The sequence below is a fragment of the Amblyraja radiata genome, chromosome 5, assembly GCF_010909765.2.
Source record: "Amblyraja radiata isolate CabotCenter1 chromosome 5, sAmbRad1.1.pri, whole genome shotgun sequence".
NCBI lineage: Eukaryota > Metazoa > Chordata > Chondrichthyes > Rajiformes > Rajidae > Amblyraja > Amblyraja radiata.
Genome location: NC_045960.1, coordinates 85656036 through 85674082, shown reverse-complemented (window position 1 = coordinate 85674082; position 18047 = coordinate 85656036). Strand labels below are relative to the sequence as shown.

At 42.9% G+C, this 18047-nt stretch overlaps 1 protein-coding gene across 2 annotated transcripts in view; it reads left to right on the top strand.

Moving 5' to 3' along the window:
- Positions 1-18047, top strand: part of trappc12 (trafficking protein particle complex subunit 12) — an 84376-nt gene that overhangs the window by 34794 nt on the left and 31535 nt on the right. For both annotated transcript variants that reach the window (XM_033021664.1, XM_033021665.1), the window contains exons 7-8: positions 3513-3585; positions 17174-17247. In XM_033021664.1, the coding sequence (XP_032877555.1) occupies positions 3513-3585; positions 17174-17247 (147 nt within the window). The remainder of the gene's footprint in view (positions 1-3512; positions 3586-17173; positions 17248-18047) is intronic.

Sequence of the window (18047 nt, the reverse complement as noted above, 5' to 3'; positions counted from 1 at the left end):
CCTACTTGTATAAATTTAGCATGTGAAGCAAACTCACTACCTTACCTACCATTCACAACTCATTACACAGGCCAAACATCTAACCATTGCCTTTGAGTCATTTTGAATTATCCTATCCCAAATATTCCCTTTGTTCCACTCATTACTACCCCACCTGTACTGAAACTAATTATCAGCTCTGATGAAGAGGCAGTTTCATTTTCTATGGATGGTGCCTTACCTAAATCTGCATTAATGTTCTGTTTCTCTTTAAGCCCTAGGTTATATGGTATAAAACATGTAAACCATTTATTTCCAGACTTGTGGATCGATAGCTGTTTGTTAAATGAATGTACTTTTGTTCTCATGAAATATACAGTAAACCCTTGCAATTATGGAATAGGCGTCCGTTCATGTTGGCAGGAGGTGAGGAGAGAACAAGCAGTAAAACACTCTTGAAGAGCATTGCATTGGGCATGGTTTTGTAGTGGCTGCAATAAAGGAAGATCCCAGGGTGTTGGATGCAGACACTGTACATACTACTGCACCTGCTTCACCCTGGCAATGTGCTCCTCAGTTGCTTGGTAATGGTGAAAGGCTTCCATTGAACTGTCAGTCTCCTTCTCCCACCCACCCCCCACCCCCCCCGCCCAGCTGGCACCACGCGGTGCGCTTCCGGTTGGGGGAACAGAAAGAGTGAACAGCATGAAGGCAGCATGAGTACCTGGTCTGTCCCTGGTGCACTGCATGTGGGTCTGGAGGCTCTGTGCTTCCCCACCCTGTGAATTCCCATTTGTTGAACACCTGGTCGCTGCACTTCTTCCCAACCTTGGGTTCAACTAATTAATGTCTATCCCCCTTATTCGGTTTATAGCAGACAATCGACAATAACGGAGAGTATCTCCCCCCCCCCCCCCCATTGGAATGTGTTTAATAAAATGGCTTGAAATCGGAAGCAGGTACAACACCTGGCTTGTGTTGATCAACACAATAGACAATAGGTGCAGGAGTAGGCCATTCGGCCCTTCGTGCCAGCACCACCGTTCAATGTGATCATGGCTTATCATCCACAATCAGTACCCCGTTCCTGCCTTCTCCCCATATATTAAAGAGCCCTATCTAGCTCTCTCTTGAAAGTATCCAAAGAACCGGCCTCCACCGCTCTCTGAGGCAGAGAATGCCACAGACTCACAACTGTGTAAAAAAGTGTTTCCTCATCTCCGTTCTAAATGACTTGCCCCTTATTATTAAACCGTGGCCCCTGGTTTTGGACTACCCCAACATCGGGAACATATTTCCTGGCTCTAGCATGTCTAAACCCTTAACAATCTTATATGTTTCAATTAGATACCCTCTCATCCTTCTAAACTCCAGAGTGTACAAGCCCAGCTGCTCCATTCTCTCAGCATATGACAGTCCCGCCATCCTGGGAATTAACCTTGTAAACCTACGCTACATTCCCTCAATAGCAAGAATGTCCTTCTTCAAATTAGGGGACCAAAACTGCACACAATACTCCAGGTGTGGTCTCACTAGGGCTCTGTACAACTGCAGAAGGACCTCTTTGCTCCTATTTTCGATTCCTCTGATTATGAAGGCCAACATACCATTCGCTTTCTTTAGCACAATGGGGTGTTTATTTTGTTCCTTGGTAGTACCATTTAATAAAGTTCTTTGAATATGGATTCTCAATTTAAAATATGTACTAATCTTTATCTTGCAAGTGCACACAAGAATATAGCCAATTAATATTTTTAGAGGTTTATGGTTCATGTTGGCAACTGAGTGATAAATGTGAGATAGTGGTAGCAGATACACTTTGGCCTTTTACAGGTGAGATTGAGAATCCTATGCACTCTCTTCTCTCTCTCCCCACCCTCACCACTTTGTTTTTCATTAGAATAGTAAATTCCCAAACAAACTATTCTTGATATCAAAATAGTTTTCTTTAAATTGTAATTGTAATTAATTTATTAGCCAAGTATGTAAAAGCATACAAGGAATTTAATTTGCCATACAGTTCATACCAAAAAAGCAACAAGACACACAACTACATAAAAATGTACATAAACATCCACCACAGCGCACTGATGGAAGGCAATAACGTATTATCTTCTTCCCTCCTTTTCTCCTGCGGTCGGGGCAAATGATCTATTTCTTCATTTTTAAACCCTGTTACTATGGTTGCTTAACTTATTAGATGATTCATATTGTTATAATAGAAATTACTGAATGATCACAAGTAGATTGTACACTTTTGTATCAAAATGCTGACCAGAATTTGCCGAAAAACCCGTTATTACATCTAATTTGGTAATTTATGCATACATGGACTGCAGTATGAGGACTCTTCATTCACACTTCCTTAAAATTAATCAGTTCATAAGCATAATAAAAAATTGTATTGATTCAGTTCTCTGGTTCAAAATTTTAAATAGTCTCCCCTTGGGACACATGCATTACATCAAGCATGCATTTAATGTCCTTAAATGTTGCTTATGGATATTAATATTCAATCTTGTTTGCTGCTTTGGTTACAAGATGCAACTCTTAATTTTGATGGCTCAGAAAAAACAATAGCAAACTTTAAAGATTATAATATTCGGGCTAAGTTTTTGTTACAAAATGAATAACATCGTTCCCCAATTTAATTTTACAAATTCTGTGTTTTTGAAAATCCTTGGAACACAGGCAACCTCGTTGGGGTGGAGATTGCCTTCCTAGAAAACTGTCTGTTTCACAATTTTCCATAACACAAAGTGCATTTGTGCAACTGTCCAGAAATGCATTTTGAACAAAAAAAGATTGTGATTTGTTTACTTTTCTTGCAGAGTAAATTTTGTGAGACGGAATTTTATTCTTTCGCTCAAATTTTTGTTTCGTGATTTGTGAATTTTACAGAATTTCTGTAACCCAATTGGTCAGAATGCATGGGTTGTCTGTATTCCTTATCCCATGTTATGGCAGTTCAGGTACTGGAAATTTTCCCTTATGAAATTTACAATTTACGACTAAAAATTCTATGATAAGCAATATAAATTTGCTCTTACAGAATTTATGTGAGTGGTGGCAGGGCAGTATATAATCTTTTTTCTCATCTTGACACATGCGCTGATGGCACAGCTTCTTGTTACAGAAAATACTGATTGGGACAATTTTCTAGGAACACAACCCCCACCCTCGCATGAAATGGCGGGATCAACTGTATTCACTGCATTATGTTCATTGACTTCAGCTCAATTGCCTTAAATTCATTTGGTTGCTTGTGTTAGAAACAGTGAAGACTTATTTTTTGATCCACGTAGGTAATTTAGTAAAACATGGAAGCTCAATGTTCTTTGACTTAAAAAAAAATAACAGATTTAAACTCTTCTATGTGGCTCATGTTTTTTTAATAAGTTTTTAATAAGTAACTTCATATGCTGGGTAATTTTTGCTGTCAATATTTGGGAAACGGCGTTACTTTGCGTATTTTAATAAATGTATAAATCTGCCGTTTCAATTTTTAAAAAACTGATTTATGTTTTATGTAGGTTCATGATAATTTGGAAAATGGGCTAGCTGAAGATGGAAGCATGATCAGCATATCCTCAGAGAACAGACAAGGTATGTTTTCTTAATACTTTTTTCTCATGAAGCGTATTGTATTTTTATTGGTCTGCAATTTCACCTTAATTTTAGTTTAATGTTGTAGAAGATTGTGCTTATAAGACCTTTCTTAATATGTAAGTAGAAATTTGAGAATCATATTTTGTGAAATCATAACACAAGGAATTCTACATTGCTGAAAACTGAAACCCTAAAAATGCAGCTAACCTCTTGCAATTTGAAGGTTTTTCTGTCACCTATCAATAAGGAGTGTATTTGTATATCAATTTTTAGCTTAAAAGCATCCTGTAGGTGTATGGGACAGATCATTCAGACTGGCCAAAAATTGAGTCTTTTGCACATCTGTGAATTACTGGATGCATGGACCTTGGCCAATTATGCAGCTGGGAAAACTGGCAGAACAGAGAAGCATAATTAGAGGTCTAAACACAGTTGATCTGACTGCATGACATTCCTAATAATTGTTTAACCCTGTCTTTTGCATTTGATTTTTGTTGCTTGACTTAAAATATTTCATATTGATTAACATGTTAATATTGAGTATGTTTTCACAATTTTGGCACATTAAAGAAACAGCATTTCCCTGGTGAAACATGTTAACATTGAACTCCTTGCTGATTTTGGAATTAAACTTTATTCAAATGATGTAGACAATCTTGAGTGGGATTATGCACGGTTCTAATCTAAGTCAAATCAACTGGGGAGATGCTGAGGCAGAGACCCAGCAGTGATTGATGGACAGTACAGACCCTAAGGGTTGAAGAGCCCGTTTCCGTGCTGCATCTCTATATGACTCTAAGAATCATAATGCAGAAGAAGGATGCCTCCTTGCTAAACTCCTTTCACTTTTAATTTCTATTTATTGTTTCCTTTATCTCCTTTTAATTGGTGTTTGGGTAAATGAAGAGAGTCAGTGCATTAGAAATTTTGCAGCAGAGGGAATTTTCAAGGCGAGCATTTGAAGAGTCAGATGAATATGGACCAGGTCAGATGTGCAGAGGCAATACTGAAGAAGATGAGGAAAACTCAAGAGCTTAATTTCAGAAAACAAACATCTTATGGAATGCAGCGGGTCTGGAAGCATATGTAGAGGGAAACACACAGGAAAGTCCACAATTCGGGTTGGATTATCCAGATGATTGGTCCTGATCCAAAATATCAAGCAATCCAGATGGAGGATTCCAGACCTAAAGCACCATTATGCATATCCCTTCACAGACAGTGCTCAACCCACTGAGTTTATTCAGTAGCTTGTTTATTCCTCTAGTCTAGATGACAGCATCTGGAGACTCTTGTGTCTCTGTCCTACTGTGAAAAGGTTAATTAACATAAACTCCACATTTCTGAGGGTGAGATAATCAATTTCCCTTGCAACCCTGTACTCCAATTCTGTTACTTCAGTGTGAAAATGTATTTCACAATTTCACATTCTGATCAGAGGTATAATGTTAATTGTATGGTACTAATCATTATCAGTAAAAGTAATAACAAAAACATACGAACTTGGGAATGGAATACCAGGTAATTGGCAACCAAATAATTGTAAAGTAATAGAATCAGACCAGAATTAAAAGGTTGCAAAAAAGTTGAGACTTTTAGGGCTGGAGTAGATTATTCTTTTGGGATATATTGCAATATAATGCAGAACGGTTTTTTTTTTTGGTTTTTTTTCTTTATTTATATAGCACATTTTTAGTCAAATTGCATTGACCCCAAAGTGCTTCACATAATTACATCCACACACACAGGCAAAGGTGGGTGAAGTGTCTTGCCCAAGGACACACACAGGCAAAGGTGGGTGAAGTGTCTTGCCCAAGGACACAACGACAGTATGCACTCCAAGCGGGATTCGAACCAGCTGACCAGTCGAACCAGTTGACCAGAATGCTCTTGGTGTCACCACTGCAGAGGACACTGTTTTGTCCTAATCTGAGGAAAGACATTCTTGCCATAGAGGGAGTACAGAGAATGTTCACCAGACTGATTCCTGGGATGTCAGGACTTTCATATGAAGAAAGACTGGATAGACTTGGCTTGTACTCGCTAGAATTTAGAAGATTGAGGGGGGATCTTAAAGAAACTTACAAAATTCTTAAGGGGTTGGACAGGCTAGATGCAGGAAGATTGTTCCCGATGTTGGGGAAGTCCAGAACAAGGGGTCACAGTTTAAGGATAAGGGGGAAATCTTTTAGAAACGAGATGAGGAAAACATTTTTCACACAGTGGTGAATCTCGGGAATTCTCTGCCACAGAAGGTAGTTGAGGCCAGTTCATTGGCTATATTTAAGGGGGAGTTAGATGTGGCCCGTGTGGCTAAAGGGATCAGCGGGTATGGCGAGAAGGCAGGTACAGGATACTGAGTTGGATGATCAGCCATGATCATATTGAATGGCGGTGCAGGCTCGTGGCCGAATAGAATGATTCTGCTTTTCCACTTTTTGTCTCTTCTAGAGTGATCATTGGTTCCTTTATGGGTAACCATTGTTGATTTTTGTCAGTTATACTCTTTTCATACAATACAATTCAATTTATTGTCATTTGGACCCCTTGAGGTCCAAACGAAATGTCGTTTCTGCAGCCATACATTACAAAACAAAAAGACCCGAGACACAACACAGTTTACACAAACATCCATCACATCGTTGTGATGGAAGGCAAAAAAAAACTTATCTCTCCACTGCACTCTCCCCCCCCGATGTCAGAGTCAGAGTCAAAGTCAAAGCCCCCGGCTGGCGATGGCGATTGTCCAGCGGCCATTAAAGCCACGCCGGGTGATGCAAGGTCGCATACCGGGTCTTGGTGTTAGAGCCCCCGGCGTGCGCTCGCAAAGTCCCACGGCCATTCCAAGCCGCGCGGGGCGATGGTGTAAGGCCCCGCTCAGGTGCTCTTCAACCCCGCAACTCGGGCGGGAGAAGTCGCCGTTGCGGAAGCCCCGAAAAGCGGTCACCCAGCAGGGACCCGCAGGCTCCCGGTGCCGCCGTCCGCCAAACCCGCAGTTGCAGCCTCCGAAACTCCGGAGGTCGGGTGGCAGCAGCGCTCCACCACAGCTCCACCCGTTCCGGACTCGGCCAGCCCCGTGACGGTGAGTAGTCGGCAGCTCCGCAGCTGGAACCCCAGGTCGTTCCTGTTGGAGGCCGCTCCACGTTGCAGCCCCAACGACAACGGAGACCCGACAAAGAAAAGGTCGGGTCTCCCGTGCAGGGGAAAGATTTTAAAGTTACCCCCTCCCCCCCACACACATACCCCAAAAAAAAAAAAAACTACATAAAAACGAGACAAAAAATAATAAAACACAGACGGACTGCAGAGGCCGCTGCTGACGAGAGTCGCACCGCCCACCGAACATCTCCCACAATCTCAACCCTTTCCATTGATTTTCAGTGCCACTTTATCTGCATCTTGTCCAATCTTTTCCAGTTTGATGGAAAATCATCAACAAAACCATAAACTGAACTTTCTGAACGAACAGGTGGTACCTGAACTTTTAAGCATTTCAAACACTTCTGATTGTCATCTCAGATTTTGAGCATTCAGTGTTTTGTTTCTTATAAATCAGTCTTAACGTTTTCACTGAAATAGCTTGCTCATTTCTTTGCGATGCAACAGTGCTGTATAATCGCTCAATGTTTTGAAAAATGATAGTTCTTATATACAGGTGCACAACCTTTTATCCAAAAGCCTTGGGACCAGACACTTTTCGTAATTCAGAATTTGTCGGTCTTCGGAATGGAAATTTTTTAGCGTAGATTTTAATGGCTGGCTCAGTGGTAGAGTGCTCGGCTCATATCCGCAAGGTCGCGAGTTTGCGCCTTGATCCCGGCAGTTACTCGGTCGCGAGTTTGAGTCTTCAATGTCGTTTTTTCTTGCAGAATAAATGTCTGTATGAAATGCAGTGTGTTGAATGAATTCCTGAATTTGTAAATGTGCCCGCAGCATTGAATCACCTCTCGCACTCATGTCACCCTAGCGGGGCTACATGCCCTTAGGCGGCCTAGCTAGGTCGCGAGTTTGCGCCTCGATCCTGGCAGTTACTCGGTCGCGAGTTTGAGTCTTCAATGTAGTTTTTTCTTGCAGAATAAATGTTTGTATGAAATGCAGTGTAGGAGAGGTGTACTGACTGTGTGGGCAGAACTTTGGAAGTGATTGCCCACCAGTCTAAAAAGCCGCTGTGTCTCCATGTCCCTGGGATAGCAGGGGGCGATCAAACAGCACAAAACCCCACTCCCCCTCCAACTCCAGAGGAATCCGCTCCCCAATGGGCCGCTACGGCGACAAGTGGCAGTTTGCCCACAGCCCGAGCTGCGCCCCCTCATCCGCCACCCCAAGAACAAGACGTACCTTGCACACCATCAGCTTCTGCCCCTACGTGTTCCTCTGGAGTTGGAGCGGGGCTGGGCTGGAGTTGCTGCTGGCTGTGGGTCTCTGGGATCTCCGTGCTTGCAGTGGGCCTGGGGGTCGGTGTCCCGTTGGTCCTGACGTCTCCGGCCACCCCCCTGGACTGGAGCTGAGACTGGGAACTGTACCGACCTTGCCCCCTCCCTCTGCAACTGCAAACAACCCCACTCTCCTGCAAGGGCGGTACAGTTCCCGGAGGATGGCAGGTGGCCGGAGACGTCGGGACCAACAGGAACCCGCTCCCCGATGGGCCCCTACGACGCCCCGAGCTGCGCCCCGTCATCCGCAACCCAGGTTCCTCTGTAGTTGGAGCGGGGCTGGGCTGGGCTGCTGCTGGCTGTGGGTCTCTGGGTTCTCCGTGTTTGCGGTGGGCCTGGTGGTCGATGTCCAATTGGTCCTGACGTCTCCGGTGACTGGCACGGTCCTGCTGGAATCGCCGATGTGAAGACAGTGCAAAGCCCCCGCACCGGTGCAATGAGCGGGGAGCTGGGGAGGGAAGGGGTCACACACATGGCCGGGAAGCAAAGGGGTATATGTGGGGTGAAACTGAAGGGAGCGAAAATCTGCTGCTGCCTGCCCGCTGAGTTAAAAAGTTCCCACGCAAGACTCACGATACACTGTGTATCGTGAGTCTACCGTGGGAACTTTTTAACTCAGCGGGCAGGCAGCAGCAGATTGTCAATTATTAACCCTCCTGCGCAATATACCCTCACCTTCTCTTTTATGAATGGGGATTTAGTTCCCCTTTCTTCGAGGACCGACCGGAGGTTCCGCTGTCATCTCTGCGGGCCGCCCTCGGTGAACGTTTTCAAGGACCTTTCTTCAAGGACTGAAAAAATGGCCGCTATTCGGAGGTTTTCGTTATTTGGATCTTCGGATAAAAGGTTGTGCACCTGTACCGCGTTCAGGGCTCTCGCTTAACTTTTTTTCCCTGTTGCCAGCCGGGCAACCTTGGCAGCTTTTTACGTTGCCAAATGACAGTTTAGGTGGTCATTTAAGACGGCTTGCATGACGCGCGCGATAATGTGCTCGGATAAAGCGCGTAGTTACCAGTCGGAATTATACTCAATGAAGCAATCACATATTATTTCTGCTTCAAATAAAGTCACAAACTAAACATTCACCACTCAAGACATGATATATCCCACAATGACATGCAGCAAAATTATAAGACAGTATCTCAACTCTTTTTACACATTGCAGTTAATGCAATTTCTATTAGTTCTTTCCACTCCCAAACAAAAATGTGTTTGGATTATTCAGCGTATGATCAACCTGTGTCAATAAATCCTGGACCATGGTAACATATATGCGTACGTATAGTTGTGAATGTTGCTCATTAAATAACTACAGTACTGATACTCCATAGTAAGAGCATTGATTTGCCGTTAAAATGAATTCTGTAATAACATGTCAACGGTAGCAGTGACAATCGAACACTGCGGTTTTAATGTTTCACATGTTCACAATTTAATTAATAATTAACAAATAATAACATTGGGAATAAAAACACATTTGATTGCATTCCGTTATCAAACATAGTCAATATTCGCCCTGAAGACATTTCCAGGACAATAGGGTCAGGGAAGGGGGTGTGTGTGAATCAGTGCGGGGTGGATAGATGGCCTGGGGGGGGGGGGGGTCAGTCAGTACAGGGTGGATCGGAGGGTCTGTGCAGGATGAATGGGAAATCACTACAGGATGAATGGGGGAAGGTTCAGGGTAAATGGAGGGTGGGTCAGTATGGGATGAATGCATGGATTAGTACAGGATGGATGGGGGATCAGTACAGGATGGATGGAGGAGAAGTGCAGGATGGATGGGAAAGGGGTAAGTACAGGGTGAATTGGGGAACCAGTGATGGATGGGGGGGGGCGGCAGAAGAATCAATGCGAGGTGGATAGGGTGATCAGCGCAGGATGAATAGATTGATGGGGGGGGGAGTGCAGGGGATGTCAGTGAGGACTGAATAGAGGCGGGAATGGGGATCAGTGCCGGATGTAGAGGAGGGGTCCCAGGATAAAGGGTGGGTGGAGGGGGCATACGAGAGAGAGAGAGAAAGGGGGGAGGTAGGGAGGAAGGAGGGTCAGCGCTCCTCGGACAACATCGCCCCGCTGCCTTGGCCGTTGGGATTTCCTCGCCACCGCCTCCCTCCTCCGCCAGCCAAGGGGGCCGAGCGGTGCATCTCAAAGATCCTACAGCTATAGGATCTATGGTGCAGCTGCTTCAGAAGTGTGGGAGCGAATGACGGGCCCCGCACAGCAGCAGCAGCGGCCGCGACAGCAATCCCGCTAACGGCGAAAACCGTTTTCGAAACAAACCCTCCCGCACGCCGAGGCCTCCCCCTCCGTCCCTCCTCCCGGCCTCGGCGTGCGGGAGGGTTTTTAAAGCTCCGTTAGCGGCAAAGATCCTATAGTGGAGCTCTGCTATAAGATCTTTGGTTAGCGGGTTTTCAAGCAGCGGCCCTTATCAGGGCGGGCGGGGTGCGGGAGGAGATGGAGCCGCTGTTCGGGGCCGTCATTCGCTGCGACCCTTCGTCACCCCGCACCTAGTATCTTGCCCATGCAATACAGCCGTCACCGCCGACACAAAACGTCGCGTTCCTTTTCTCCAGCTGCCTAACCCGCATACTCACTCCAGTTTTTTGTGTCTATCTTCAGTACAAACCAGTATCTGGTTGCCAAGCTGGGCAAAATGACTCGGTGTTTAGGTTGCCCGGCGGCGCTTTGAGTGGTCAATGGCACCCGGGCAACCGTTAATTTCGAGCCCTGGCGTTATAAAATGCAGCACTCCAAAGGAGTTTCCATTATAAATTTCAAATATGGAAAGCTGTAACCTTTCAGTTAGAAAATAATACATTCCCAAGTTTGTCCATTTGACATTTTAATTATCAAATGATATGTGACTGTCAGAAATAAACTGCTTAAACAAGAATAACTATGTAGGAAGGAAACATTGGATATCATTTGTTTGCATTTCATGTACAAGTCATTGTGCAATTGTAGTAACAGGCAACATAGGGATGATTTCTGTATTTGGATTTGGCATTTTTCCCATTCATTGGCCAGATATGAGAGTTATTCCATTTGCTGGTCTGTCATTGTATGGGGCAGTTACCACCTTAATGTTGCAGTCTGTGTGAATATAGATAATCCTACGGCGATATACGATAAGACGTTACTCCCTGGAGGTTTCTAAGACAGGATGATAAAGGAATTCAATGTTTAAGGAGATTGCTGCTTCCCATTTCATTAGACTGCTTTGTTGCGGATTGATGTCCGAGTTCTTGATTGTTTAAGCCAATTGGAGAGTATTCTGTTACTTACCTGGCACACATTATGCATGGTGGGAAAGCATTTGGGAGCGAGTTTCTGAGCTGCACTTATCATCAGTATTTAATGCAGAACATTATGTAATTATTGATAAATATGCATCTTTTACTTTAAAATATATGGGGAAAACATTGATGGAACTGTCGATAGGACCCTGAAAATTATCCTGAGCAGTTTTTGATAGACTTGTCCTGGACAGATGATTGTCACGACTATCTTTCTCTATGTTTGATACAGGTTTGATACCGTTTCATATGCACACTCCTCACCCAGATTCAATTTGACTTCAGTTTTACTGTGGCTCCTTGATGTCACATTTGGTCATATGCTGCTATGGATATTTTTGGTCTGGACCAGAATGATCCTGGTGGAAGTCAAGTTGGGCTTTAGTGAGTAGGTTGTTAATGAATGTGTCACTTGTGCTATCCACAACAGTTTCCAATACTGCTGATGATTGAAAGTTGATTAATGGGGCTACATTTGGGTTGATTGTTTTATGTTGGTGTACAAAGCAAATCTGAGCAATAAGCTTCTTCAAAACTTTTTCCATTATTTGTTGGAAGTGTACTATATTCAGTGCAATCTATTTATAACAGAGTGAATCAGATTGGCTTCCATAATGTTGGAAAGGTTAGAACTGTGCCATGATGCATCATCTATGAAGCATGGTTATTAAGTTTGCAGATGACACTAAAAGTACAAGGCATGATTAGTAAGTGCACAAGAGACAAAATAGGTGGTATCATAGACAGTGAAGATGGTTATCAAGATCTACAGCAGATCTTGAACAGCTGGGCAAGTAGGTAAAGGAATAACTAAAAGAGTTTAATGCAGATAAGTGTGAGGTGTTTCATTTTGGGAATTCAAACCAGGGCAGAACCTCTACAATGAACTGCAGGGCTGTAGAGTGTGTTATAGAATGGAACGGGTCCAAGCACACTGTTCCATGAAAGTGGCATCCCAGGTAGCGGAGAAGGCTTTTTGCACATTGGCTCATTGGTCAGGGAACGAAGGATATAAATTAGAGCATTACGTTACAGATGTACAAGATTAATAAGACTACACTTGGAGTATTGTTTTCATATTTGTCATTCTGTTATATGAAAGATGCCATTAAGCTGGAAAAGGTGCAGAGAAAATTTATAAGGATGTTGCCAAAGCGTGAAGTCCTGTGTTATTGAAAGGTTAGGCAGGCTAGGACTTCATTCTCTGCACCGTGGAGACTGAGAGGTCATAGAGTGATACAGCGTGGAAACAGCCCCTTCGGCTCAACTTGCCCACACTGGCCAACATGTCCCATCTACACTAGTCTCATCTGTCTGTGTTTGGCCCGTATCCCTTCAAACCTGTCCTATCCATGTACCTGTCTGTTTCTTAAATGTTGGGATTGTCCCTACCTCAATTACCTCCTCTGGCAGCTTGTTGCATACCCCCACCACCTTTAGTGTGAAAAAGTAACCCTTCAGATTCCCATTAAATCATTTCCCCTTCACCTTAAACCTATGTCTGGTCCTCAAATCACCTACTCTGGACAAGAGACTCTGTGCATCTACCCGATCTATTCCCCTCATGATTTATGCACCTATAAGATTGTCCCTCATCCTCCTGTGCTCCCAGCCTTTTCAACCTTTCCCTATAGCTCAGAACCTCTAGTCCTGGCAACATCCTTGTAATCTTCTCTGTGTCCTTTCCAGCTTAACAACGTTTTCCCTATAACATGGTGCCCAGAAATGAATACAATACTCTAAATGGGGGCTCACCAAAGTCTTACACAACTGCAACATGACCTTCCAACTTCTATACTCAATACTCTGATTGATGAAGGCCAATGTAGGAATGTTACAACATTTTGACATTTAAAAAATCAAGCCTGTAATTTATCCCATCAGATAAAGCATAAAAATAATTTTAATTTGATACCAAATTCACTTTCATATCTTCAGTATTTTAAAAGTTATGATCATTTTCATACTCGGTAATTAGCATCTTGTTCCATATTGCTTTTTCATTGACTTAACACAAAAGCTGTGATCGAGGACAGTCAAAGTCCCATAACTTTCTTAAAAATTAAGAGAACTGAATGAAATTTTCAGTTATTATAGATTGAAGCATTCTGAAAAAAGTATGACACATTTTACTTGGATGACCTGAAATTAAAGTATATAATTAGTTGCCTAATTGTCGCTAATTACAAAATTGACCGTTGTGACGGAAATAGTAATAAACACCAAGACTGCCTTGAAAATTCAAAAATGTGGTATTCTCAAGATCAGAACTTTAACATTATTGTATTATATGCTGTAAGTCCATAACAGATAGGTAAATAAATTACAATTTCTAGCAAAAGACCAAGTCTTTATGGAGATGATCAGTTGCTAGCTGGTACATTGGGATATCATAATCAATAGCATCATCATGCTCCTCAGATTGTAACCAGTAAGCAACTGAAGAAGGGTTTCGGCCCGAAACGTCGCCTATTTCCTTCGCTCCATAGATGCTGCTGCACCCGCTGAGTTTCCCCAGCAATTTTGTGTACCAAGCAACTGTACACCATGTTTTTCCTCAATTTTGCAATGATGGCATTGTAGACTACAAGTTTTTGGTCTTCAAACCACACATGACATGCCTTTCTGCCCACTACTTTCCCATTAAGAATGCATTTCGTTGTCTCTGTACTGTACACTGACAATGACAATTAAAATTGAATCTGAATCTGAATCTGAATCTGTAGATCATCACATTTGGAGTAGTCCAAATTCGGATAATCTCTGCGAATGTTGTCTAAATCAGTCTCTTTTGCTGGGCATTTGGAATGACGATTTTGTATTTCTTCTTCGGAGACATCTGTTTAAAATGTAAAGAGAAAAAAAACATACCAGTCCATAATGCTTGGGTGAAAGATCCATCATTTATTTATTTGCCTCTGTACTCCACAATTTGAGATTTGTAATTTAAAAAATAAATCACATGTGGTTAAAATGCACATTGTCAGATTTTATTAAAGGGGATTTTTATGCATTTTGGTTTCACCATGTAGAAATTACGGCTGTGTTTATACACAGTCCCCCCATTTCAGGGCTCCATAATGTTTGGGACACATGGCTTCACAGGCATTTGTAATTGCTCAGGTGTGTTTAAATGCCTCCTTAAAGCCCTGTCCCACGGTACGAGTTCATTCCAAGAGCTCTCCCGAGTTTGCCCTGATTCGCTCAGAGATTTACGGTAATGGCCGCTTGTCGATACTCGGGGCTCTCGTGGACATTTTTCAACATGTTGAAAAATCTTCACGAGTCTTCCCGTGCTTACCTGCCATTAGCGAGTCTTCCCGAGTACCTGCCGTTAGCGTTACGAGCCGCTAAGAGACGTCCCTGAGCTCCGACGTACCCGCTACGTTCATTCTCCGTGCTAACCACGAGTTTGATTTTTTTAAAACTCGGGATCGCTCTTGAAATGAACTCGTACCGTGGGACAGGGCTAGTAATGCTAGTAATGAGAGAGCTCTCAGCACCTAGTCTTTCCTCCAGTCTTTCCATCACCTTTGGAAATTTTTATTGCTGTTTATCAACATGAGGACCAAAGTTGTGCCAATGAAAGTCAAATAAGCCATTATGAGACTGAGAAACAAGAATAAAACTGTCATAGAGACATCAGCTAAACCTTAGGCTTACCAAAATGAACTGTTTGGAACATCATTAAGAAGAAAGAGAGCACTGGTGAGCTTACTAATCGCAAAGGGACTGGCAGGCCAAGGAAGGCCTCCACAGCTGATGACAGAAGAATTCTCTCTATAATAAAGAAAAATCCTCAAAGACATGTCCGACAGATCAGAAACACTCTTCAGGAGTCGGGTGTGGATTTGTCAATGACCACTGTCCGCAGAAGACTTCATGAACAGAAATACAGAGACTGCACTGCAAGATGCAAATCACTAGTTCGCCGCAGAAATAGGATGACCCGGTTACAGTTTGCCAAGAAGTACTTAAAAGAACAACCACAGTTCTGGAAAAGGGTATTGTGGACAGATGAGACCAAGATGAACATATCAGAGTGATGGCAAGAGCAAAGTATGGAGGAGAGAAGGAACTGCCTAAGATCCAAAGCATTCCACCTGATTTGTGAGACACGGTAGTGGGGGTGTTATGGCCTAGGCATGTATGGTTGCTGAAGCTAAAGATGGCTGCAATACAGGCCTGACAGAGCATCACCAGAGAAGACTCCCCCCCCAGCAACTGTTGATGTCCATGAATCGCAGACTTCAAGCAGCCATTGCATGCAAAGGATACGCAACAAAATACTGAACATGACTACTTTCATTTACATGACATTGCTGTGTCCCAAACATTATGGAGGGCATTGTATGTAGTTGAAAGTAGATATTACTTCATAACAAAGCATTTCACTGTACCTACCGTATTTCCTGACGTCAAAGACGCACCTGCATTGAAGACGCACCCCCATTTTGAGTTGCTAAATTTTGAAAAAAGACTGGCGGGACAGGATCAAGGGTTTGGTGTGGTCAGTAGAAAGAAAGATGTGAAACTCCTTCAAAGAGGCAATGAGGACCGGGGAGCCTCCATCTTCGCCTGTCCGACAATGCGCTGTGCGGTTCAGGTCTGAGGGATGGGGACTTCCGGTTGCGCCTGTGCCGAAGGACACCATGGTTGGCTGGCAGGTGGGCCGGCAGAAGGCGCTGAGCTGGTGGCTGGTTCCGCTGTCAGGTCCCCGCTGCCGCTCGCAGCCACCCGAGCTACTCCCCTCCCCGGCAGCGGTGAGTGAGTTGCTGCCATGATCTCCGACCCCCTCCTTCTCAACGCTCCTGCCTTCCCCGCAACTTTACCCCTGGCGGCCCAACCAAGTTTGGTACTTTGTGCAGCCCAGGCCGTGCTGGCCCGGGCCAGACTCCCCACACGCTATGGAAAGGAACTCTTCCCAGGATTGAGGAAAGGAAATCATCCTGTGTTCCAGATGGTGATTAATGAAATACTATGAAGCATAGTTAATGCTTGCATAGATGTTGGGTTTGGCTGTGATACATGCATTCAAATATTCTACTGATTATTCCAAACTGGACTGGTATCATTGTCATTTTGGTGACGTACTTAGCTAGTCATCAGTTTCAGATATTCTCCGGGGAGGGAGGGAGGAAATAACCACAGTTCAGTAGCTTCTTGGTCAGTGTCATCCACAAAATGATCAGCTGGCTTTTGGCCATACTGTGGGCTGGTATTGCTCCACGATGGACCACTGCCTTAAAATCCATTGGAAAACATCACAGAAAAATAGGATGAAATTGTGGGTGAGGAAATTCATTATTTTAAGTCTTTGTATATATATATATAGGCCCCACTAAATGCATAAATAATGTCAGCAACTGCCTGTTCAGTTCTTGTTATATTAGTATTGCACAGCTAAATTGCCACCTGAATCAGAGTATATCCAAAACATGCATTGTGGTTCTTCAGTGATTTTTCTATGGCTTTTCACAATTTCTACTTGGCTTTGTTTTGTTTTAAATATTTTTACTTATGCATCACTTAATTAAAGTAGAATGTAAAAATATTAAATATGAATGATTTTAATAAATTATATTGTCTTTTCCAAGCAGATATTCAAACTGAATTATTTTCTATTTTTTTAAGCTTTTAAACATTAAGCTTTTAACCATAAATCTGTTTGCAGTCCTCGTTGCATTGCAGGAGAATACATTGGCAATACCTTTTTTCGGGATAGTAGTAATAGAAATCATAAAATTATGTAATCCATTGCCAATGCTGACTGATAGTTGAATCGGTGAAACTAGTAACAGAAAGCAACTATTTGTCCGCCATATTTTTATGAGATGCCCCTGTGTCTTGCAGCTTCTATGCAGTTGTGGAGGTCACGTCTGGGGCGTGTGATGTACTCCATGGCAAACTGCCTGCTGATGATGAAGGTACGTGGGTGGCTGTGAGCTGCAGGATTACCGTATATATGCGATGATCTGAGCACTTCCGTATGCAATGCACCAGTTTAGTTCAAAATGTGTATTGTAGCAGAAGAAACTGAGATGTGCAGATAATTTAAACCAGACATGTTAGATAAAGTGAAGATCTCTTCACATAAAGGTGTTTTAATTGCATTTTATGAAATCCAAAACAATGCCATGTCTATATATTTAATGTCCTGTTCCAGATTTATTATTTCTAGCAACACATGCACCATGGGACCAGTATTTGCAGCTTACTGCAATTTTTAAGGTTTTTTGAAATTCTTCTTTCATGCATACCCAAATTTCTTGTTAAATGCTTTAAATTTGATCCGAGGCGCCAGCTGTAGGATTCTGCATGAAAAATTAGTACAGCTTTATAGAGGTAAATTTATTATTTTGTAGAACATCGCCCTCTGCTGTTAGAATCTTTGTCATCAAAACTGAATTGGATTGAAAATTCCATTCATTCCCTCTTTATTTCACATATTTTGCAGCATAATAAGAAAGGAGAGCCATTTACCCCATAAAGTCTGTTAGCATTCCCATCAATCTCAATCCCCACTTATTTTCATGTAACTTCTCTGGTTCACCACCGATGCCTTGATTCTCTTGCACTGACCAGTCAACTTACCATATAATATAGTAAATTTTCTTGATAAATTTCACTGCTATCAAACAAAATTTGACACACATGATAATTTGGGTGTAGATGACCAAAAACTTGATCAAAGAGTTTAAAGACTGTGTCTGAAAGCCATTTAACC